Source organism: Pipistrellus kuhlii, unplaced genomic scaffold, assembly GCF_014108245.1.
Source record: "Pipistrellus kuhlii isolate mPipKuh1 unplaced genomic scaffold, mPipKuh1.p scaffold_m20_p_9, whole genome shotgun sequence".
NCBI classification, from domain to species: Eukaryota; Metazoa; Chordata; class Mammalia; order Chiroptera; family Vespertilionidae; genus Pipistrellus; species Pipistrellus kuhlii.
In genome coordinates this window covers 13,181,496-13,205,809 of record NW_023425595.1, presented here as the reverse complement: position 1 = coordinate 13,205,809, position 24,314 = coordinate 13,181,496, and the positions used below count along the sequence as shown (strand labels likewise).

General features: G+C 42.9%; 1 protein-coding gene across 3 annotated transcripts in view; it reads right to left on the bottom strand.

Moving 5' to 3' along the window:
• Positions 1 to 1,221: 1,221 nt before the first annotated feature.
• The window catches only part of WT1 (WT1 transcription factor), a 50,267-nt gene continuing 27,174 nt past the window's right edge, over positions 1,222 to 24,314 (bottom strand). The window contains exons 6-10 of one of the 3 annotated variants that reach the window (XM_036427800.2): positions 11,233 to 11,329; positions 9,112 to 9,262; positions 5,651 to 5,740; positions 4,888 to 4,971; positions 1,222 to 1,910 (exon numbers count right to left, since the gene is read on the bottom strand). In XM_036427800.2, the coding sequence (XP_036283693.1) occupies positions 1,789 to 1,910; positions 4,888 to 4,971; positions 5,651 to 5,740; positions 9,112 to 9,262; positions 11,233 to 11,329 (544 nt within the window). In that variant the 3' untranslated portion in view covers positions 1,222 to 1,788. Of the gene's footprint in view, positions 1,911 to 4,878; positions 4,972 to 5,650; positions 5,741 to 9,111; positions 9,263 to 11,232; positions 11,330 to 24,314 lie in introns of all 3 variants that reach the window. The other 2 variants (XM_036427801.2, XM_036427802.2) reach the window with 2 other exon arrangements.

Below are 24,314 nucleotides of genomic sequence, written 5' to 3'. Positions count from 1 at the left end.
AGTTTATAGTTTATAGATAATGTAGATCTTGGCTTTCACACTTGGCCGCCCTGGAAAGTCTAAGCGGTTTTCAACCTGCTGAGCTGATTTACGGCAACTGTAGCGGTAAATTCACTTGAACTAGGTGTTCAGCTGATGCCCTCCTGATGGAAGTGTGTGATTGTGAACTTTTAAAAAAGGACTCATAATCGTTAATATCTCTCTATTCTCTTTTGCCGACCTGGAAAAAGCGATGGCCTGATTAAAATGACCCCTAAAGCACAATCCCCACCACGCTGTCCACAAGCCCATTCAGCCAGCTCCCACGCAGTCCCTTTAAGATGCGATCAGAAGAGGGGCCTCTCTGGCTGCCTCTCTGAGGGATAACAGCCTCCCGCGTTTCCACAGGAGGAAATCAATAGTGGTCGGGGACCTGGGTCATCAATGTCGGCAGTTATCTTCTTGCCTATTTAAAAGAGGCTTAAAGATTTGAGCTCCAGAGGGCTGATAGAATCTTGCCACTTTCCTTTTGAAGAGACTTTAATTGAGAGCGAAGTGGGAAAAAAAATGCAGGTTACATGTTTAGTGTTATCCATACGTTGTAAGATCAACACCAAGACAGTGATGCATCTAACGTTTATACATTTCCTAACTTCAGTTGTCAAAGAGCAAATCATGATCAGATAGATATATTTACACGATAATTTCAAGCAACAGTAAATAATAAACTCCCTCCCTTAAAAATCCAGAAGAAAAAAAAAATCACACACACACACCCAATTACCTTTTAAACAATGGATTTCCTCACCCTAGTTAAGTATCATTTTTTGCACATATACTTGTAGACCCAAAGTTACTTAAGTTACTTAAGAACAGTCTTATCAGTGAGATCCCGGATCAACCCCATTTCTTTTGGAGTTGCTTTAATTTTTACAACTTGAAGCCAAATAACCGGTGTGGCCTGTACACTTGAAGGACTCTAAGGGCACCCCACAAGATAAAAATGAATTCCACTTCCTTTGTGGAGGATATATGTACATCTCTGAAGACGTGTATGATTACAATTCAAAAAGTAAAAAATGAACACAAAACCAAAATCTCAGATCTTCAAGCACGGTGTTTTCAGAGCACTGTGTTAATGTTAACAATGAATTAACTGAAAGTTAATATTCTTTCATATTTCTCTACAGAGTTGCTGGTTAGTTTTGATTCTCCAACCCTCCCCCCCCCCCCCCACCCCCACCAAGCTGCTTGAAACACACGGGCTTTAAAAATTGCCTGGCAGTGTGCAACCTGCCTAACCTCTGCACTGTCGGACGGGTCTCACCCCCAGGGCCCTGCTCTCTGATTTATTTCTTGCTATTGCTGTTAGTAAATGGAAACCATGACAAAGTTTACATTAGCAGACACATACGCATGCCCTGGCCTATAAATATTCTATGATGGAAAATGGTACAATGACTCCATTCCCAGTGAAAATGAGCGGAGAAGAAGAGGGCGGGGGAACCTTCTCAACAATGGCTCTTCTTACGCTGGGAAATCCAGACCATAGGGTGATGGACGTCGTCAGCCACCTCTCCGGGGCCTTGTGAGTCAACTATAAGTTGGCAGAGTGGAGGCCACCTTCTCTGGGGAAACCTGGCAGGATCCAGTAGTACACGCATCTTGTCTTGGAAGCTGGATGAAGGCGGCGAACTGCCATTTCCTTCTTAGAGAGGTGAGTAAGGAGGAATTTTAAAGTCAGGTTGGAAAGAAGTTCCCACACTGTCCTGCCTGGGACGCAGCCCTGTCTCCGGGCTGTTGGACCCCTCAAAGTGCCAGCTGGAGCTTGGTCATGTTTCTCTGGTGCATGTTGTGATGGCGGACTAATTCGTCTGACCGGGCGAACTTTTTCTGACAACTGGGCCACCGACAGCTGAAGGGCTTTTCACCTGTTGACACAATTGCCAGTCAGATACTTGCAGCGGAAAACATGGTGTATATTTAACTCTCAAAGGCTTGAGTTAATGCCACAAGGCACCCACTCCGGATTCCCTCTAGTTTTGACCCTAAGCTAACGCGCCAGGCTCACTTCATGGGCAGCTCTGAGCTAAAATACTGTAGCAAATTATAAAATATTAGAGGCCTGGTGTATGAAATTTGTGCACTTGGGGAAGGGTCCCTCAGCCTGGCCTTTGCCCTCTTGCAGTCCAGGAGCTCTCGGGGGATGTCCAGCTGCCTTGGAGGATGGAGAGGTTCCAGCCAGGATCACTGTGCTCACCAGCTGTGAGCCTGGCTTCTGGCTGAGTGGTGCTCCCCCTATGGGAGCACACTGACCACCAGGGAGCAGCTCCTGCATTGAGCATCTGCCCCCTGGTGATCAGTGCACGTCATAGAGACTGGTTGTTCTGCCATTCAGTAGATTTGCATATTAGCCTTTTATTATATAGAATTATTAACTCAGAAGACTTGGGAAATGAGAGACTATGATAGGAAATGCATGGGTAATCATATAAAATGAAGGTGGGAGGAACACTAATTTCAACCTCTTCTGTTAGACTGTTTTACGAACTGTGTAAGCAGGGCCTCAGGATCGGCACTCTGGATGTTACTGATTAATTGCCATCCAGCAGTAGAGCTGTGACTGCAGCTTTCCTATCTCTGTGTAGATAGAGATTCTGGACAGGCTGAGTATTTTTAAATAAGTCACTGATACTAGTGTGCTTCTATTCCCTTAAAGTGTTACTCAGAGCATAATTCTGTTACACAGAAAATTCTAGTTGAGGCATAGTTCTGAGATTGTTAACATGCCTGCCAAAAGATCAAGCCTTCTCCATCTAAGGCACCCTCAGAAGTTCTTTCCAAGCCTCATTCTGTACAGGTAAGATAATTAGCTTTCATCAAGTGCCTAATGTATGCCAAGCTTTGTGCTGGCAATCGCAACAATAAATGACTGTTACAAATGAATGACCAGAATGATTGGTCGACCAAGCACTATGACACACACTGACCACCAGGGGACAGACATTCAATGCAGGATCTGCCCCCTGGTGGTCAGTGTGCTCCCTGCAGCCTTCTCCCCACAGCTGGCCGGCCCAGATCACCCTGATCGGAACTTCTTGCTGCCCAGATCAGGACTGGGAAAGATGCCTCCATTGGCCCCAACTCCCAGCCAACTCAAGGGATCCCACCCTGCACGAATTCGTGCACTGGGCCTCTAGTATATATACTAGTATATATACAACTTGCCTCATGTACTCCTTAGAACAGCTCTGTAAGGGAAATGTTGTTATCCCCACTCTACAGATGACGGTGAACATCTAGGCAAGGCAGACCCTGGCAAAATTCCATTTCAGATCAGTCTAATTTCAAAACCCATGCACTTTGCTGTACCCCACCTCTTGGGCCTAGCCATAATGCAAAGTTTAAAGCTGTGACTTCAAACCAAGTACAAATGCCACAGACGTCAAACCCTTGCACCACCTAGGGGATCTTCTCACAATAACACTGGTCCCACTTGGCCTTCTCTGGGAACTACTGGTCAGGACAAGCAATGAGAAATGTCCCAGGGGAGGTGCTACACAGGGTCAGTGCTGGGGGCCCATCAAGTATAGCATTAAACAGTCTACTAGTAACCTAGGTCACGAGCACATATGCAGATACGCACAGGTTTGGAGGTTGGAGTACAAGGAATAGAAACTCTTTCCCACCGAATTATGAGCTCAGGACTAAGGCAAAGAAGCAACACCAAAGGCATCCGAGTAGGGCCAACGAGATGCCCATCCCACCAACTCTGGGCACAGGTGCCTTGACTCTGTCTGTAAATGCAGCCTGTTTGGGTTGAAAATCCGGGACTGCAGGAGGGGCTCATGACGTCATGCCTTCCTTTACCTCCCGCTCACTGTTCCTGTGCTCTTTTTTAATCTGGCTCCTGCTTCTGCTCCCCACCCCCAGCCATGCAGCCAAAGTCCTGTCCAACCCTTTCTCTTGCTGTCTTCATTCTCCTCAGTATATCAGTGGTATTCAACTTTGCTAACTTTCTATTTGATTCTCTTTCCTCCATGTGTGGTGAGATAAACCCCAATCCCCCAAACTTTTCTCCAACAAAGAAGGCATATGGAGGGCTGGGAGCAGGTAAAACTGGGTTTGCTACTTACTAGCTTTAGGACTTTACACAAGTCATTTATTCACTACGTGCCTCAGTCCCCTCATCTATAAAATGGGGTAAAACACGTTTGCCTTACTCTTCTTACAAGGATGATGTTAAGATAAGGTAGATAACCTAGACATCGGCCCTCCTTCTAAAGTTAACAAACACGGTGCCGTTTTCATTCTGAATCACACCAGTCTTAGGGAGAAGCAAAAGCCTTCAACAATCAGTGAATAAATGCTATAGTCCCCTTCTCTAGACTAGTACAAAGGAAATAATATCCACACGCTGATGTGAGTCTGGCAGAAACCATGGCAGCTCCCGGGGCACTGACTTTTAGCAGAAAAGGAATTCCAATCTCTGAAAATAGTGTCATGAAACATGAACTTTCAGAGAATAAATGTTTAGCTTGCTAGAATTTCTGTTGTTCTTCTGTGAGGTTGATTATCCTATCAAGCTGAGTGATAAGAAAAATACGATGAAACAAATTGGGAACAGAGGGACCTAAGTTATCTCTTCATTTTTTATTCTGGACACTCATGAAAAGTTCTTTTCACATATTTCTTCTATTCTGTATCAATCCCCAGCCCCTTCTTAAACAATGTTACTGTTTAAAGATAGCCATAGAATGTTCTTTCTCTCATCTGAGCCTAAACCTGTTTAGAACCGTTTTTACACTAGTCTTTTCCAATCTCTCTCATCATAAACAACTTCATTCAACAGTAGTTTAAAAAATAATGAAAAATAAATGTGAAGAAAAGTTTACGCACTTGTTTTACCTGTATGAGTCCTGGTGTGGGTCTTCAGGTGGTCGGACCGGGAGAACTTTCGCTGACAAGTTTTACACTGGAATGGTTTCACACCTAGACGGACAGAGAAGGTCTAACCGCAGCACTACCAACGTGGGGGCATGACGAGGCCCACAAGGCCTGCTTCCCAGAGGCCGGAGGAGCCGGGCATATCCAGCCATGCCTACAGCATCTGCCTCACCCTCAGATTTTCCCCAGGCCCAGCATGAACCACCCGATTCTGTGCATAACCCTGGGAGACCTGCTTCTGCTCTTGAGAACAATTATTCCTTAACCACAGATGTCCAGCTTTCTGACCAAGGTCTCAACTCTGTCCAAGACTGAAAAAGAGGATCATACACTACAGATGGGATTCCAGTCTCCACCACCCATGATCTTTACTGGTGCTCGGTAAAAATGAGATTCCATCAGCAAGTAGCTACTGGAATCTCATTGTTCTGTGGTCTCCATGATAAATATGGGGTGCTTCTTTCTTTTTTTCTCTCTTTCTCTCTCTTTCTTTCTTTCTTCCTTCTCTTCTTCTCTCTCTCTCTCTCTCTCTCTCTCTCTCTCTCTCTCTCTCTCTCTCTCTCTCTTTTTTTTTAAGAGAAGGAAAATCCCCAGTAATTAGAAAAATTTGGTAAATGAAACAATTGGCTGACCCTCTCACATCCACATTTAACAACAAAGAATCACAACGTCAACTGTAATGCAAGGGAACACACTGCCGGCAACGAGAAGTGAACCTACAAACCTGTGTGTCTCCTTTGGTGTCTTTTGAGCTGGTCTGAACGAGAAAACCTTCGCTCACAGTCCTTGAAGTCACACTGGTATGGTTTCTCACCTTGGGGGAAGACACAGACTCCATTTGAAAATGATACTGGAAGTGGGGATCTCATTGAAGGCAACCTCTCCGCTTGGGACTGAAGGGATCCCCAAGTGTCTCAGGCACCTTCGGTGGAGCATGTTAGTGTGGCCTTGCCAAACGCAGAGTGTGGTTGAAGGCCCACCTATCCGTGGGCTCACTGTCAGTGACTGCAGACTTGGGGGAAAGGGGAGGTGAATGAGGATGGTCCCTCATCTCCCAGAAAGAAGTGAACAGAATCCCAGGCTCTGGAGTCTGAGACCAGGGTCACATCCCACTCTGACACTTAAAGGGCTGGGTGAGGTGCCGTTTCCTTATTGTGAAATGGGGTCAATAATCTGACATCTTCCGAGGATTTATAAACTGACTAAACCAGACCATCTACATAAAGGGCTTAGCCCAGTACCTAGCAAAGAAGTTTGCTCCAAAATCACTGGCAGAGAATATTCAGACAAATAATAAACAAGAGAAATCTTGACTCCTAGACTGAGTTTGAGACAGAATCCTGGGGTGGCCGTGCCTTGGAGCAGGCTCCGAATTTTATGGCCTGAAAATCTGGTGTTCTCTGCTACTGATTTCTCATTCCTGAGTCAAGAATAAACAGTTCCATGGTTGTGAGACACTCATGTAAAACCAGGAGCTTAGGAAGATTGTGCTATTCCCTTTATCAGAGAGAAGTCAGTCGTGGGGTTACACAACCTCCCGTCTCAGAATGGAGAAGCCCCACCCTGTCCTCGCTCGAGAAAGTTCAGCCAAACCCTGGGAGCTGAGCCCCAAGAGTGCACTCAGCAACCTCGGGTCTTTCCACCTTCGTATGAGAATTCTGAATCACCCACATTCTGGGATGGAGCTCTGGAATGGAGAGCAAGTCGCGCGCCCTCACTCCCCCCCCCCCCTGCCCCCAGGGCTCTGTAGGGTCTTTCCGTTGCAGGGCAGTCCCTAGTTACCTTTCCAGCCCCATAACCTCCTCTCTCTCCCCTGAGTAATCTGTATCCCTGCTATACCAGAGTTCACCATTCCTGAAGTCTGCCTCACACAAATGCCTGTTCTGTGATCCTTCCTGGGAACACCACGTGCAGACTGAAAGCCCTTCCTTCGCTCCTTACAGAATTTATTACAGAACATCGAACGTGGTGGGCTGTGCCCAGGTCTGCCTTCTCCCACCAGCTGGAAATTCCTGCGGGCAGGAGCCTTTCCTTCACTTGCTACTTGTCCCCAGCCCAGTGGCTTAGCTTTACCTCCACAATTGGGGAGGACAATACCACTTTCTGGTCTCATTTCCTTTCCCTGCCTTTCTGCTTCTGCTCCTGTTTTTTCCTTTTTCTGCCCGACCTTAACCTTGATGGTCAGCCCACACCCATCCTCCTCCAAGAAACCTCCTTGACCCTAGCTCAAGTGGATACTCTTTGAACAACCTTTCCCACTCCTCCAGCCTCTGGTTTAGTACATTATCATGTGCTCTCTTAGTTCCTTTTCATCTGTATATGTCCTAGATCCAAACTAGACCTTACACCCTTTGAACTGGGGGCTTGTGACTTGGAATTAAAAGGCATGAGTTTGAGTTCTGCTTCCGCTGTATCCTACTCACCTGATAATTGTCATATGTGTGAGGATTAAATGAAATAATGCATGTAAAGAGCCTGACACACAGAAAGCATTTAAAATAGAATTACTTAATATTATACTCTGCACTGTTATTACAACTCTTTTAAGAAGGGGCCACACAATTGTTCCATATCAGCCTGCCCTAGCAGGTCTGATACTCTTGGCGATCTTGTCTACTGTCTTCCCTTCACACAGACACTGAACCCTCATTGTTTTCTAAGTATTTCTTTTCCGTTAAGAGTTTCTACAACTGTATACTAGTCTTGAATATGTTCCTTTGCACTATTCCAAGCAGAGTTTTACTTCATACCCCTTCTAACCTTAACATTTACTTTCCACATGATCCCATTTAATCCATTTAGGAAACTATGTAAAAACAGAACATGCCGCCGGTTTTCTCATCTTTAGCCTCAAAGCCAGTGGGGTGCACTGAGTGCAAAGTCAGGTTTATGCAGGAACTGCATCCTCCACATGCAATGACGTAGCAGCATCCAATGGTCTAGAGATCCCAAAGCAGATCCTTTTCTTCTCTAGCTTCCCCTAAGCAACCTCGACAGTAATATTAAATAATGATGCTTATCGTCACCACAAAGCTGTCTTTCAAATGTGTTAAGAATGCCCCGGTCAGTGGAGCTCAGATTGTTGGAGCATCATCCCATACACCAAAAGGTTGCAAGTTCGATTCCTGGTCAAGGCACATATCCAGGTTGTGATCCCTGGTCAGGATGCATGTGGGAAGTACCAGTCAATGTTTCTCACTCACATCGATGTTTCTCCTTCTCTCTCTCTCTCTCTCTCTCTCTCTATTTTAAAAAAAATTTTAAATGAAAAAATATGGTACCAGCTGCCCTGTGGAAAAGCCTGCCCTTCCCCCTTTCCTTATAGGGGAGACCCAACCTCACTCCAACTACAGGCCAAGGCAAATGTTTGTAAAACGGCTGTTCACATTTGAGGTGTCCAACAACCACACAAGGACTCTTTCCCAGAGGCGGACCTGTGGGGAAAAATCAAGTTTTCCTAGACACATCATCAAAAATCACCATCTTTTTTTTTTAAGACTGAAAACAAAAATTAAACCTACAATCCATTTTCCCATTCTCATCTGGTTGATTATTAACCCAAGCAGTTAAGTTTGTCTTTGAACCATCTCTTTCTAACCTTGGGATAACCTTGCCCATTAAGCTCTCAAAATTGTCTGATTACCAAACCCCTAGACTAGCTCCTCTCCCTTTAGAGTTGCTAATAGTATTCTAATAGTAACACTATCACTTATTCAGACCTGTTGGCATAGGGTAATGCACTTGGTGTCTCATGCCTGTAATTTCTTTAATCCAATTTAATGTTGAAATTTCATGTTTTTAACAATTATTTAAGGTAGGCATTATGATCTCCATTTTTCACATGAAGCAAATGAGGTTAAGAGAAGTTAAGTAACTTTCACCACTTGGTGATGAAGCCAGAATTCAAACACCAGACTCTTTAATTCTATGTGATTCTCTTTCCACCACTCTGCTCAGCCCTTCCTGAAGACAGCTTACTGACTTCTTCATTAAAGGATGGACAATAGGATGCAAAATGGCACTGCAGCCTTTTTCTGTCATCTGAGCCAGAACTTTCAAAGTAGTGCCTGCTGCCCATCCCAGCAATCACCTGGGTCCTTAGCGGTGTGAGACCCAGGAGCAGGAGCTCCGGAACCAGCCCTCCCCAGAGGTCACCGAACCAACGCTGGTCCGTGACACACTTACCAGTGTGCTTCCGGCTATGCATCTGTAAGTGGGACAGCTTAAAATATCTCTTATTGCAGCCGGGGTAAGCACACATGAAGGGGCGCTTCTCACTGGTCTCAGATGCTGACCGGACAAGAGTCGGGGCTACTCCAGGCACTCGCCGCACATCCTGCAAGCAGAGTGTAAGAGAATGCAGGCTTTAGCCACATGTGAGCATGCGTGCCAGGTCTGCAGGGAAATCGCGCATTGAAATCAAAGAAGAGATGGCAGGGCCGAGGCCTAAAATCGCTTCCCTTCACACACTAGATGCCCACAGTAGACATCACTAATGGATGACGGATCAGTGCTCTACAATGAGGTGCTCTAAGGTCATCAATACTGACCAGCCAGAACCAGTACTTGAAGTCTGTTTGGGGTTGCTGATCCAGAGTATCTGGGAAAGAAATGCTGGTGACTGGAAGAGCTTCTGGTCCAGCCTTTCTATCCGCTTCTCCACTAGATGTGGTGAGGTTTGGAAGCCAAAGTCCCAGATTGTATTCCATTCCCTCCCACATGGACGCCTGGCCACAAGACCAGGGCCCAATTTGCAATGGGTGGGAACGTCCTTATTAGAGAGGCATGCGGGATACAGATGAGTTCCAACTAACCAGACCTCCCATGTGTGAGTAAATGACAAGGAAGAGAGGATCCCCTGAGATCTGTGGGTGCTGTTTGTGAAAGGGAGCTGAAGCCAGTGGCTGCATGTGCAGTGCTTTCATGGCGACCCCAGAAAACACTGGGCCTGCCCTCTGTGCACCATACACATTCTCATAGGGCAGTATGTGGATCCCCTTTATCTTGTGAGTGTACGTGTACGGTCAGTCCCACCTGAGAAAGCCCTAGAAGAAAACAGTGAGGCAAGCTCCCCTTCATTCTCTCTGGAGACACCCTCCTCCCTCACACTGTTCACAGCCTTCTGTCTCCCTCGGAGGCAGTATACGGAGGTGGTTAAAAACAGGGTTTTTGGAGTCAGACAAGTCGTGTTGTAAGTCTCTGCTCAACCTCTTACCAGCTATGTGGTTTTGGACAAGCCATTCATCTCCTCCAGGCTTCAGTTTCCTTACCTATAAAATGTAGCTTATAATAGTACCTACCACATAGAGGTGTGCTGAAGGTTAAATGGAGGGGGAGGGGTCAATGTATAGACATGGAAGAAGCTTAAATGTGTATTACTAAGTGAAAGGAGCCACTCTGCAAAAACTAAGTACTATGTGATTCCAACTACATGACACTCTGGGAAAAGGCAAAACTATAGACAGTGAAAAGATCAGTGGTTATGGGGGCAGGAGAGAGGGGAGAGATGAGCAGGTAGAACATAGGGCATTTTTAGGCAGTGAAACTGCTCTGTGTGATATTACAATGGTGAGTGCACAGCATTATGCATTTAACAAAACCCGCAGAACCACCCAGCACAAAACGTGAACCCTAATGTGAACTATAGACTTTGGTTAACAATAACGTGTCACTATGAGCTCATCCATTGTAACAAATGCACCATACCAAAGCAAGATATTAATAATCATAGATACTATGTCAGGGGAGAAGCAGGGGAGAGGGAAGATATGGGAACTCTCTGTACTTTCTGCACAATTTTCCCTTGAAACTAAAACATGGTTGTAAAAAAATTAAGTCTATTTTTTTAAAAACTTAGCACAATGCCTGGCATATGCAAAGAGTCCAACCACAGGTGGTGCAGTTATTGATGTTGCTGTTATTTATTAGCAACACTTGGCAAGACAGAGTCTACCTTTGGTCACTTTACATTGCAGATCAAATCAAAGGCAGGCCACTCATTTAAGTCCTTTTAGCCCCAAATATAAGAGCTGCGCAGTCCACTGTGGAGAAGGCGAATTAAACCATGAAATGGGAAGCATCTTGGCCTGAGCCAGAGAGGCAACCCCTTTCACGCTGGCCTCTGGAGGGAAGGAAGCTGCCCTATCTGCCCTCTGGAAGAGGAGGGGTCCCTGCTGTCCCAGGAGCATACAATTAGGAAGAGACTTGCTAGGATCAAATGGCCATCAGCTAGGAAGGGAGAGGGTGGATGTTGAGAAGAGAAAAAGGCCATGACGTCCACTTCCACCCGGGGCCCCAAGTACTCACCTGAATGCCCCTGAAGACGCCGTGGGTATGTATTCTGTACTGGGCACCACAGAGGATGGGCGTAGTGTGGTTATCGCTCTCATACCCTGTGCCGTGGCTGCAGACACAAAGAAGAGAGAACAAGGCTCTGGTTGGTCCAGAGGCACCATTGGAAATGTGCATCTGCAGCAGAAGGAATGGTTTTTAAAGCTCACAGGACAGCAGCTGGTTTCTGCCTCCCTCCATCGGGACTACTTTGGAAGTAAGGTTTTGCGAAGGGCGGGGTTGCTCAATCCTGGTGTCACCACCACGCAGCCCTCCCTCACACTCAGATTCTCACAGAGGCTCTGCACCGTCTGGGGCTCTGCCTCTCTCAGACAAGCCGGGAACAGTCACCGTGGCAGGAGTTCATCCCCAGCACGCTGTTTACCCTCTAGATGGCAGGGCTGACAGCTGCAAATATCTCAGGAATGAGCAGATGCCTCAAGTTCACATCAAGTGCAATGGATGTTTGTTGGCACCTCATGACTCAGTTTTCACCAGATAGCGCCAAGAAAGTGATGACACAAGGAGAAGAGATGTCACATCCTCAGAAGTGGGGGTGACACAACTGTGGCCCTGCTCCACTTAACCTAGAAATCAGTTTTCCAGATCAACTTAACTTTTGGCAGCCGACCCATGCCAAAGGCAGACACCACATAATCTTCCTCCAGCAGTAGACTGCCTAGTCCCCTCGTCGGTGCTCAGGTTAACTGAGGGATGCGGAATGTTGAAAAGGAATCACTTGGAAGAGGTGAATGTTCTGCTCTAAATTTATTCTCTCCTCCAGGAAAAAAATGATATCTGTTCTACAGTTATTTTACTTTCCAGTGAGGCAGAGAGAGGGTTCTTATCCCCCTGGCGGCACACTGCGATCACATCTAGAATCATCACGGAGAGCTTTTATGAAATACCTCTGTGAAATGGTGTAGCGGCTTTGGAAAATGCCTGGAAGGTCTCCACTAGGTTAGACATAAAGTTCCCGTAGGGCCAGCAATTCCATGTCCAGGTATGTTCCCAGGAGGAATGAATCATATGTTTACACAAAAACCTCTGCACATTGTTTTTGAGCAGCATTTATTCATCCCGGCTAAAAAGTGTGAATCAACCCAGAAGTCCATCAGCTGACGAGCGAGTAAACAAAATTCAGTACCTTCATAAAATGGAATGCTATTTGGCAATAAAAAGGAAGAAAATACTGATCCCTGGTAATGCAGACAAACCTTGAAAACACTGTACTAAGTGAGAGAGGCCACTCCCAAAGGACCACCTATTGTGTGATTCCATTTATACGAAGTGTCCAGAAATAGGCAGAATTATGGTGACAGAAAGTGGATTTTGGTGGCTGGTTGCCTAGGGCTGGGGAAGCTGGAGAGAAATGGAGACTGACTGCTGAAAATGTCCTAAAACTGTGGTACTGATCCTACAAGTCCAAATTTACTAAAACTAATTGAGTTGTACACTCCAAGTGAGTGAGCTGGGTGATATATGAAACCTGTAAAGCTGCTTTTAAAAAATTACCTCTGCAGAATGGGGTCCATGCACCAGCATTTTTTTAAGCCTCCAAGTGTAATTAACTGGCTGTCAGGGCTGAGAGCCTCCACCCTCTGACTGTTACTCTGGAGATTCCAGGGGCCCTGGGGCAGCAGGAGGCAGGTGGTTTGGCTGATGAGCCCACTCCATCTGAAGGTATGGGGGAAGCCTGAGGCTGGCTCAACTCTCATTCACCCAGGGAAGAGAATTCCTGGAAGGCAAGAGTGTCTGCCAGGACGCCTGTCCACACACCCTGTGGCCACAGCAGCTGTGGGGTGTCACATGTAGTTCTGGCTCCAAACTTTTGAAGAAAAGATGGCCTGTCTCCTTTGCACAGAGCAATGATGGCAGTCTGGGGAGGTGGGTGGCAGGTTGCTCCCCATAACCTACTATATACACCTTGTTTCCACATCTTCCAGGTGATTTCTGAAGAGAAATGTCCCAAAGGGCTAACCTAGGGTCAAGCAAGTAAAAATTGCAAAGACATGCCAAATCCAGATAGTATCTGCCTTTCTGAACCTCAGAACGTGCCTGCCAAGAAAAAGAGACCATGTCTGCGTTCCTTACAATTGCTAGACAGTCGGGAAGTGAGAGTTGATGATGATGGTGATGGGGAAGCAGAAAGCAGACAGGATGAGAATGCTGCTGCCAAAACGTCTTGCCTACTTTCAAAAGCTGTCTTTACCTGCTTTCGCCTTCTGCCTGCAGCCAAAATGTGACTTACACCCTTTCCAGGGCTGAGGAATCTCTAGGGACAAATCAATAGGAATACGAATTATTTTAAGAGTTCTGCCATCAAAGGGGAAGAAGTAGGAATCTCCCGTCTTGGCAGCTGATCTCTGGATGTTTCTGGGATCCTGGAGGGTGGAGGACACGGGGAATAGACGTTACTTAGGATACTTGTCCCAGGAAATGAAGTGCTGTGTCATTTAAAGGGAATGACATGAATCTCACAGCCTGATGCAAGCCAACAAACAAAAGAAGCAACCAGCAACAAGAGTGTATCTGCCAAATATGCCTCTACATTCTTCTACCAGGTACACAAATCAGAAAAAGAGCTGAGCCCTGCCTGCTGGCTCTTATGTTTACAGGAGGCAAATACACAATGCAGTTCAACGCTGTGGAAACCCAGCAACCCAACACTCTTTCCCATGTGGTCTGCCCAGGACACCGAGTACAGCCAGTGGGCTCAATGATGACTCTCTCTAGATAGGTAAAAGAAAGCAAGTCGGTGGTCTTGCTTTCTTTTACCTTCCACTAATAGAGGTAGAAAAGTAATTTACGCCAACCCCCATTCATAGCGCCTCTAGCTCATCCTCAGCAGTTGAAGAGTGAGAAATTTTCAAGACAGCCCATGCTATTTGGAGAACATTTTTATTGTTAGGAAAAGCCTTTCTAAACCAAGCTGAAATTGGTCTCCTCATTTCTGTCTTTTGAAGAACCATAGAATGAGTCTTACTATTTACAGCTATCTCTTTGTATCTCCTCTGCTCTATGGTAAACTTGGCCCTAAGAAGAGACCAACTTGCTTTTCTCTGTATCCTCTCGATCTAGTGACTGACATAAGGCACATAGTTCATATATGTTCCATGAGATGGACTGAATCTAACTCCTCTTCCACATGACAATCCTCCAGGTATTTGAAGGCAACTCTCCAGGCTACAGAACTATGGTTCTCTCAACTATTTCAACATGAACTGGTATCTAATTCCTTTACTATTTGGATCCCCCTCTTCTTGATCCCCTTCAGTTTGTTAGTGCCTTTCAAAGTGTGGGCTTGGGATGGATCCCTATGCTCCAGAAGAGAAGTTCTATAAAGGAGTTAGGACACACACACACACACACACACACACACAGAGCCTTTGGAATCAAGGAAGGAACATCAATGCATAAGACTGGAGAGTACATGCCTCACCCAAAGGGGTTCCATTTCAAATTTTTCAAAATCAATATGCTAGTACAATGCATCAGGCCTACAGGCTTCCAGGGCCTGGGACTTCCTCCTCAATCAGGGCAGAACAGTGCTAATTATACACCTGAGAGCACATTTTCCTAGCACTCAGGTCACAGAGGTCTTCCTCAGCCAAATTATATCTCCAACCACAACACCCATCCTAGTATGAACTGCAAGCATGGCAGGTATCTTCAATCTTAAGCTTGAAGACATGATTTTTTTCAAGCTGCAATTCGGGACTACTCATATATCCTTCAAATTCCATTCTATTTATTTTAGCAAGTCATTCCCAACTGTTTAAATCTTTTTGACTCTTGATTTGGCTTCCAAACATTTGCTTTCATTCCTCTTTCATGTTATCTCTACATTTGAAAAGCAGCTTTCCTGTGTTTTCATTATTGGGAACTATTGTATTTACAATATGTATAGAAGTGATAGAATTTGAGAAGGTTCTAGGGGGCAACTGGAGGGAGGACATCATAGAGAACCTAATCATGTGTATGGGGTCCAGTTGAACAGAGCTTAAGTCATCAGCAGGAGTTAACCTGAGACAGAGAGGCTCAGGAAAGCGGTGGCTGCCATTGCAACAAGGGCCACTGTTAAGAGACAGCTACTGCCGAAACCGGTTTGGCTCAGTGGTAGAGCGTTGGTCTGCGGACTGAAAGGTCCCCGGTTTGATTCCGGTCAAGGGCATGTACCTTGGTTGCGGGCACATCCCCAGTAGGGGGTGTGCAAGAGGCAGCTGGTCGATGTTTCTCTCTCATCGACGTTTCTAGCTCTCTATTTCTCTCCCTTCCTCTCTGTAAAAAATCAATAAAAAATATTAAAAAAAAAAAAAAGAGAGAGAGAGAGAGACAGCTACTATCTTGATGGCCAAGTGAAGCCACACTTTACTCCAAGAGAGACCAGCCTTAAAAACTTCCAGTTACTCTGCTGTGGATGAATAAAATAGAAGTGAGGGTAGGATTTCTAGAAGTTTGAAACCATAAGGCCCTCCAAAAAGGGCAAGAGGCTACTAATCCAATGAAGAGAGTTCTGGAATCAAACATAAAGAAATCAGAGAGCCCCGAACAGTTGTGGGGTAAAAATTCATCATGCCCCAGAGATAAAGGAGTTATCATTCATAGAACTGATATCAGAAAGAAGGTTTCAAAGGGAAGTGTGAATCCACTGATCAAGCCACTGAAAGACCCAAATCTCCCTTAGGGTAGAAATGCATGTAATGGTTTGATCCACCTTCACATGCAGATAATGAGAAGCAAAATAAAGGAAGCCCAGAGCGATGCACAGTAAGGCACGTGACCCAAGCCTGAGTAACGCTGGACTTCCTTAGGCTAAGAATTTGGTGCTTTGAACAATGTTTTCATGGTTTTCTGTTTTATTGCCTAGTAAACTTCGCTCTGACAGGTAAGATACTTTTCCAGATGAATGAGACGGTAAAGGGATTTGATGACGCCTTGGCCAACATCATCAGGGGGATCACAAGGATTTACAGTGAGTTGGAATGAGGGCAGCTGTGGTTCAGAGAAGAGCCGGTGGTTCTGGTGCTGGTGGGTGAAGATGTGGGGAAGGAGGCTACGAGTAATGTGACTACTTCTCCTCTTGCCACAGAGCACTGCACTAGAAATCACTTGCCAGTTTGATAAACATGCTTAAGAAGCCCCTTTGGTTTTGTTGTATAATTAGGTACAAATCATTCATTCAAGCATTTAGCCCATAATTCCCTGTCTTGCCCACACGGACATCAAAAGTGACTATCAAATGTCTTTTGTCAATAAAGACCCATTATACTAGGGGCCTTCCTCTATGAGATGAGTAATTCTACCACAAAAAGAAATAGACCCAAACATGGTTTTGTATGTGGTTAAAATACGTTAGTTCCTAATGATCATTTTCTTTCTACATGCTCCCAAAAGTCTAGCCTAATAACTTTTCCAAGAATTCAAGCTAACTTCACTGTTCCTTGGTTTCCAGAATTCACTGTTGTGTTGTTGTTTTTTTCTACTTAAAAACTAAGACATTTACCTGTCTTAACTCTCTTGTCACCTCTCGTATTCTCCACGAATTTCCAGATTATTGGCCCAAGGGCAAAATTATTTTATGTCTTTGTTAAACTAATCAGGATATGGATTTGGCTCTTTTTTTCTTGAAAGCAGTGCCACAAACTCAATAAATCTACAGGGGCCAAGCAAGTAAGAAAAATAAATGAAGAAGGCCCTGGAGGGCAAGATGGCACTAAAAGGGCAAGAATAGCCATGATGGCCACCCATTTCCTACCTAAAGGAGGTAACCAGGACTCTGCTCTACCAGCCAAGTACTGGCAATAATTATGAACCCAGTATTTCCAGATCTTTCCATTCTCCAAGAAAAGACGGAAATTTGGATTTTCATATGAGATCGCCTGAGTTTTCAATTGTGGCAAATAATTGAAAATTTATAGAATCATTGTCAGGTCATATAAACATCCTCTTGCCTAAGGACCATCAGTTTTAAAACTCTGCTTTAAAGATTGAGCAGTGAAGTTCAAGCTGCAAACTGGAAAATTCCATCTCAATTCTGTTGTTTCCTCCCACAAGGCAACAAAGTGGAGGTGAGGATGTGCCTTCTATATTTCTTAGAAACCTGATGATTGAGATCTACAAAACTTATATAGTTTTTATCCTCAGCACAACCCCGGAAGTCATGAAGGTATAACATCTGAAGCAAATGACTTAACTTCCTCATGTAAAATTAGAAAAATAGTGTCTCCCTTTCCCCAACACTATCACTATTTTACAAGATCAAATGAAATGAGATAAGTAAAACATGATGTTTGGTATGTTAACCATTACTTACTGGTCTAAACCCCATTTCACTGCAAATAATACTGAAGTTTAAGGAGAAACTAAGTTATTTGCCCCAAATCAGAAAAAAATTGCAAGTGGTAGAGATAGGGTTTGAGTGCAGGTCAGCTTAGTTCTTCTTCCTTCAAAAACTAGGGAGACAAGCTCTGGTTTTGTAACCCATGCTGGGTTCACATCTAATGATATTTGAGTGATTCTAAGCTCTTTTCTCCAGGGGTCTGAATTAAATTCAGCAAGTTGAAGTTTTTAAAATGTAGTGGAAATAAAATAAGAGGGGGAGCAATGAGGAGGGGAGGGTTCAAAATATTTACTCTTTAATATACATCATCTTTTGTTCTGAGGCTCAGTATTTATCTGATATAAAGAAAGTGCAAGGCACACTGATGGAAATGGTCCACTTATGTGTGTTAGAGCAATCAAAATTGAGCATAGTCCTGGCCAGGTAGCTCAGTTGATTAGAGCCTCTTCCTGATATACCAATGTTGTGAGTTCAATCCCAGTCAGTGCACATATAAGAAACAATCAATGAATGTACAAATAAATGAAACAAATTGATGTTTTCTCTCTCTCTCTCTTTCTCTCTCTTAAAGCAATACATACATACATACACACACACACACACACACACACATACATACATACATAAAAAACTAAGTGCAATTTTTATTTTTAAAAATCTTCCTACCTAACTGGGAAAATAAGCTAAGCAGAAGTATACTCTTCGTGACTCCCATTTCTGGCAGTGGGCATGGACTGTACGTTTTCCAAAACAGCTTTAAATTGCATAAAAATGTATCCTGAGAAACTGCTTTTCCTAGACAGCTTTAAAATACATAACCACTTGTCCTTAGAAAGTCTGCAAAAAGAGAAAAATGTTCCTCATATAACACAAATTATGAGCCTTCTTCATGCTAAAAATTTGTACATTGAGGTTTAGTCCAGAAAAAAACTTAGCGTTTGAAGAGTAGCTTCTTTAGAAATGATTAATTTTGATATTCCACAGACACAAGAAGATTAATAAAAAGGAATTGAGGTTTAACAGATGAGGAAAACCAGAGCTGTCCTGAAATCCCTTATCAACAGAAGAGGTAAAAAATAAAATAAAAAAAGGAAGGACAAGGAGCATTTTTAATAAAATTAGCATTTGTTATGAATATTCAAAGAGAAAACCTAGGTCTGCCATTTCTCTCTTCACCCCTTATCATTGGCCAGGTGGGCAACCACATCTTCACCTCTTTCTTCTCACCTCTGCAAAGTTTATCAGGTTGAAGGAAAGCACCTGGGAAAAATTCAAACTCTATGTCTCAAAAAAAAAAAAAAGTGTGGGGGGGAGGGGGAATTTACCAATCAACCACTCTTCTCACACTGTTCTTGATACTAGCTGAGGCATCTATATAAGACACTTAAATGTCTGATTCCTTTTGTTGTTGAAAATATCCTTTGATGCAAGCCTGTCTAATGTGCTGCTTTTGAGGGACATGAGCAATGGAAAACCATGTTAAGAAATTGTGCCTCGAGATGAAGCCAAACACACCACCACTTCTCAAAAAAAGGAACCCAGCCCTAGCTGGTTTGGCTCAGTGGATAGGGCATCAGCCTGTGGACTAAACAGTCCCCAGTTCATTCCTGGTCAAGGGTATATGCCTGGGTTGGGGGCTCAGGTCCCCAGTAGGGGGTGTGGAGGAGGCAGCAGATCAATAATTCTCTCTCATCACTGATGTTTCTATCTCTCTCTCCCTCTCTCTTCATCTCTGAAATCAATAAAAAATATGTATTTTAAAAAGGAACTCAAATCTAATCAAGCCTCTAGATCTAACTACCTGTATATAGGAAACACAAGAGATAAGTAGAAGACCAAAGTTAAAAAATTTGAAGAGGAAGAAATCTGCCAAATCCAGAATCTGGGTTATTCTCCTGGCCTACTGGCCTGCTGATTCCAACAAATCAAGAGATGAGAACACAAGAGGGGTAGAAGGTGGGAAGAGAAGTTACAGTTTAAAGAGAATTGAAAGAGGACAACCAATAAAATAAAACAAAACAGTAAGCCTCTGCACAAATGCTCACCATACACAAGGATGAGCCAGAGAGTGTTGTACTTGAACTAACCAGTCCTAGAGGATTTGGGTCCCCAAAAACCAGCACTTCCTCTCGGAAGCCTCGTTGACCACACCACAATGCTTAGTTTAAAGCTTAATGAATGAAAATATAATTTCCCTGTAGCCAGAGTAATTTTTAAACTCACTTTCATATCCATTTATAAGATCCAACTTGGAGAAATGAATAGGTAATGTATTATCCTTTTGCACATATGCAGAACTGGTGGCAACCTAGCACAGCTACCTCAAGCTCAACATGAATGTTATTTTACCCTTTGTCTGAATGTGATAAGTGAAGGACAATAATTCAAATGAAATTCACAATTCTGCACAAATATTATCAGCAATGCCATCTAGTCATTCTCTGTAATTTAATTTTTATAGTGGGAATATAACAAATCAATGGTACATTTAAAAATCAATAGATTATTCTGCTCCTGAGACTATTAAAGGAAAAGGGCAAAAATGACATTTCTTTGCCTAATCCAGCATAGAATGTAAACCTAAAAATAAAACAACCATCTTACATTTGATTGGGTTAATAGAAACCACGTAATGCCTATCATCTGTTTATTCATGGATATAAAAGTTCCCCAGAAGTTCTGTCTATAGAAAAAAATCATCTACTTTTTTACTTTAAATTTTTTTTTACCTTTCTCCTTCCCTCGGGTGTTTCATTTCAGTTCAGGGCTCAAGAAAACAATGCATTTTACTTTAACAAAAACAATATATTTTGTCAATTTTAATTTAAAATTGCATGATGGTATTTATTCTAACTATTGCTCTTTGTTTTGATTTGTTTTGTTAATCCTCACCTGTAGGTATTTCTCCATTGGTTTTTAGATAGAGTGGAAAGGAGAAAGGGAGGGGAGTGACAGAGAGAGAAACATCCATTGGTTGCCTCCCGCAAGCACACTTGACCATTCCGAGGATCAAGCCTGCACGCGAAGATGTGCCTTGATCATATAATAATAGAACCTGGGACCCTTCAGTATGCAGGCTGACACTCTATCCACTGAATTAAACTGGCTTGGGCTAACTATTATACTAAAATTTTTGATGAACACTTTCCCTGTGAGCTTTAGAAAGAAGACTTCCCCAACCCCTGCTCCATCCTTCATTTATTTCCTATCCAGGTCTGCACAAATGCTCACCATACACAAGGATGAGCCAGAGACTGTTGTACTTGAACTATGTGTGTGTGTGTGTGTGTGTGTGTGTGTGTGTGTGTGTGTGTGAATATCAAAATATTTACTCTTTAATATGCATCATCTTTTGTTCTGAGGCTCAGTATTTATCTGATATAAATCTGATGTGTGTGTGTGTGTGTGTGTGTGTGTGTGTGTGTGTGTGTAAATCTTCACAGGAGGATATTAGAAAGGAGAGAGAGGAGGGCTAGGGAGAGACACATTGATTAGTTGTCTCCCCATGTGCCCCATTTAGCATGGGGATGAATCTGCAACCCAGATACTGACCCTTGACCAGGAATCAAACCTGAGACCCTTTGGTGCTCAGGCTGACGCTCTAACCCACATGTGTCAAACACAAGGCCCTCGGGCCAAATCCGTCCCGCCAGGCCTTGCAATGTGGCCCGCACCGCGCTGTCATCACTGCACTCCACTGCGTTTCCATCACAATGACAGTTTATGACTGTTCAGTAAACCATTCGGCCTGCAATTTAGGCTGGATTTTAGATTTTGGCCCCTTCTCTGATTGAGTTCGACACCCCTACTCTAACCACTGGACCATGTCAGCCAGGGCTGGAGATGGAGTTTTTAAACACAATACACTAAACTGCTAAATTCCTCATTTGACCTAAGCCAGTTACAATGGGGGGTTCTGGTATCTTCAATAGAAAAAGTCCTGATTAATATGTAATCTAGCAATTGTCTAAAGGTAACTGGATTTATATTTTCAGCAAATACATCAAAGCATGTATGAATACTGGTTCTTTCAATGTATTACCTTTTGGAAGATGCCCTCTTGTTCCAACCATGCTATTATTACTAAAACCTGGTTTTTATTCCTCTTCTGAAAGTTTTTTTATAGTCACAGCTCATATGTCTCCACTTCCCATGCAGCCTAGTCATTGGCAATTATTTAATAGGACACCGGCTGAATGGTTAATGGCCTGTCAAAAATGCTTGTATAAATCACCCCTTATGAACCATCAAGATTCCCTCACCATTGAAACAGTACATAAACCTCCTTCAACTGACCTTTTTCCTCTTATTTCACACTCAGAGGAGAGCCAAGAGATATTTTCAATCTAATTTCTCACAAAGTTTGGGGAAAACACAATTGAAAAAAATCCACAATGCTTACTGGCCCCTACTATTGAAAAAGGCATTTTTAGGCAAGACTTTCCTTCCTACTTCAACACATACACCCATAGGAACTCATGTTCTCACAGACCACCTCATCAGACCACGTATGAAACATCTGGATCTCCCCTGACGACACGGTCTGACATTGAGGTGCTAATTTATTAAAATCCCAATTTTATCTAACTCAAAGCTTTGTGCTATGGCCAGAGACAGCTATTAGCTCCACCCCAAGAATGGGTGTCCCAAATCCACATAGTAGATGAGCCCTGCATTTCACACAGCAAAGATGGAACAGGATTGTTCATCCTGGCTTCCCAAAGGCTCCCACCCAGCTCACACATTCTTGAATCAGAAAAATTTATTCAACCATTTTCAATTACATTTAAAAATGTCCTCACTAAAACCCCAGCATCTGGGGAGAGTGTGTGTGTGTGGTGGTGGTGAGGGGGGGGGGGAGATAAGAAATCAACCAAAGGACTTGTATGCATGCATATAAGCACAAATGGACACAAGACACTGGGGGACGGAGGGGGGAGATAAGGGCATGTGCCAGGGGATAGGGGAGCCCGGGGGAAGGTCAGTGGGAGGGAAAAGGAGACATATATACTACTATTTGTAATACTTTAAACAATAAAAATAAAACAAACAAACAAAAAAGCATCAAGCAGAGCTCTTAAGACTGAGATCTCGCCTGCTTCTCAGTTGAAATGGAGGCTTGTAGGTATGAAGGCTGTGTGCAGGCCCAAATCCTCCAAACTGATGTTAGTAACATAACGTAGTAATTTAAGGTGGAGAAACAAAGAAATATCTAAAGGAATCACACTCTGAAAGAGATTTTGCAGCTAGAGGCAAAAATGGAGGAAATTCTAAATAGGGACATCTAACATAGAACAAAACCTGAAAACATTTTGAGATATAACATGTTCCTGAAGAAAGAATTAAAAATTTTTTCAAAAGTTCCCCCAAATTAATTTTTAAATTGCTGCAATCTATTCAAAGTTATAATTAAGACGTTTAAAATAAATTTGTTATTCAGAATGATTTTAAATGTAAAGAAAAATTTCTAATATAATACCTCACATTAGTATAGTGCATTTGTCACAATTAATAAGCCAATATTGACAAAGACTCTTTGAAATTAACAAAATGAATCTAAATTTCATCTTAGAATAAACAAAACGCAGTAGTCAGAAATAGTTTCGGGGGGGGAGGGGGAGTATAATGCTAGGAAACTATCAGATATTTAAACAGATTATAAAATTATAGCAAAAAAAAAAACAGCCTGATATCTGACAACAAGATCCAGACTGAGCAAAAGAAAAGATAAATTAAATATAGGATTAATTATTCAAATATAAAAATTAAATTAAAAATATATAAATAAAGAAGTAAGTTATTTAAAAATACTGGAATGGGGGGAAATATTTCTAGTCATGATATAAAAGCCAAAAACTTAAAACTACAAAACATAAACTCTACTCTGCCACTATTGCTCAAAAGTAGCCATAGAAAATACATAATACAATTATCTTTTTTTGTGTGCGTGTGGTAAGAATATTTAAGATTTATTCTCTTAGCAACTTTCAGGTATAATACATGTTGTTAACTACAGTCACCATTCTGTGCATTAGATAAAATGACAGAGGTATTAACTAACCATTATTGTGTTCATCATTATACAAGCCACTATTGTTGTAATCTTTTTGCAATATATGCATGTTTCAAATAACCATACTACATCTTAAACTTACTTAGTGTTATATGTCAACTGTATCTCAATAAAGGTGAAAATACACATAACAAAAGATACATGAATGATAATATTTACTATATAAATAAAATTTTCTGACAGAAAAAACCATTAACAGAGTTAAAATACAAACCAGAAAAAAGATGTGCAGTAAATACGAGAAGCAAAAAACTCTTTTGTAAATCAATATTGTTACTAGATTAACTATCCCAGTTCCTACCTAACTAGGAACCTGCACTTGCTTACAGAGCCTCTTCCTCTCTCAAGCACATTATTCCAGCAATTCTATCCCTTCTAACATCATCAGTGGTATTGTGTTTTGGGGTTTTTTTGGTGTTTTTTTTTTTTTTACCTCTTCTTGATCATTTTCATAAAAAAACAAACAAACAAACAAAAAAAACCCCTCAAAAACATGAGGGTACTTTTTTATAAATATAAATAGCCAAAAGAGTGTGGCTCAGGGTATTGAGCACTGACCCATGAACCAGGAAGTCACAGTTTAGTTCGTGGTCAGGGCTTGATCCCCAGTAAGGGACATGCAGGAAGCAGTTAATCAATTAT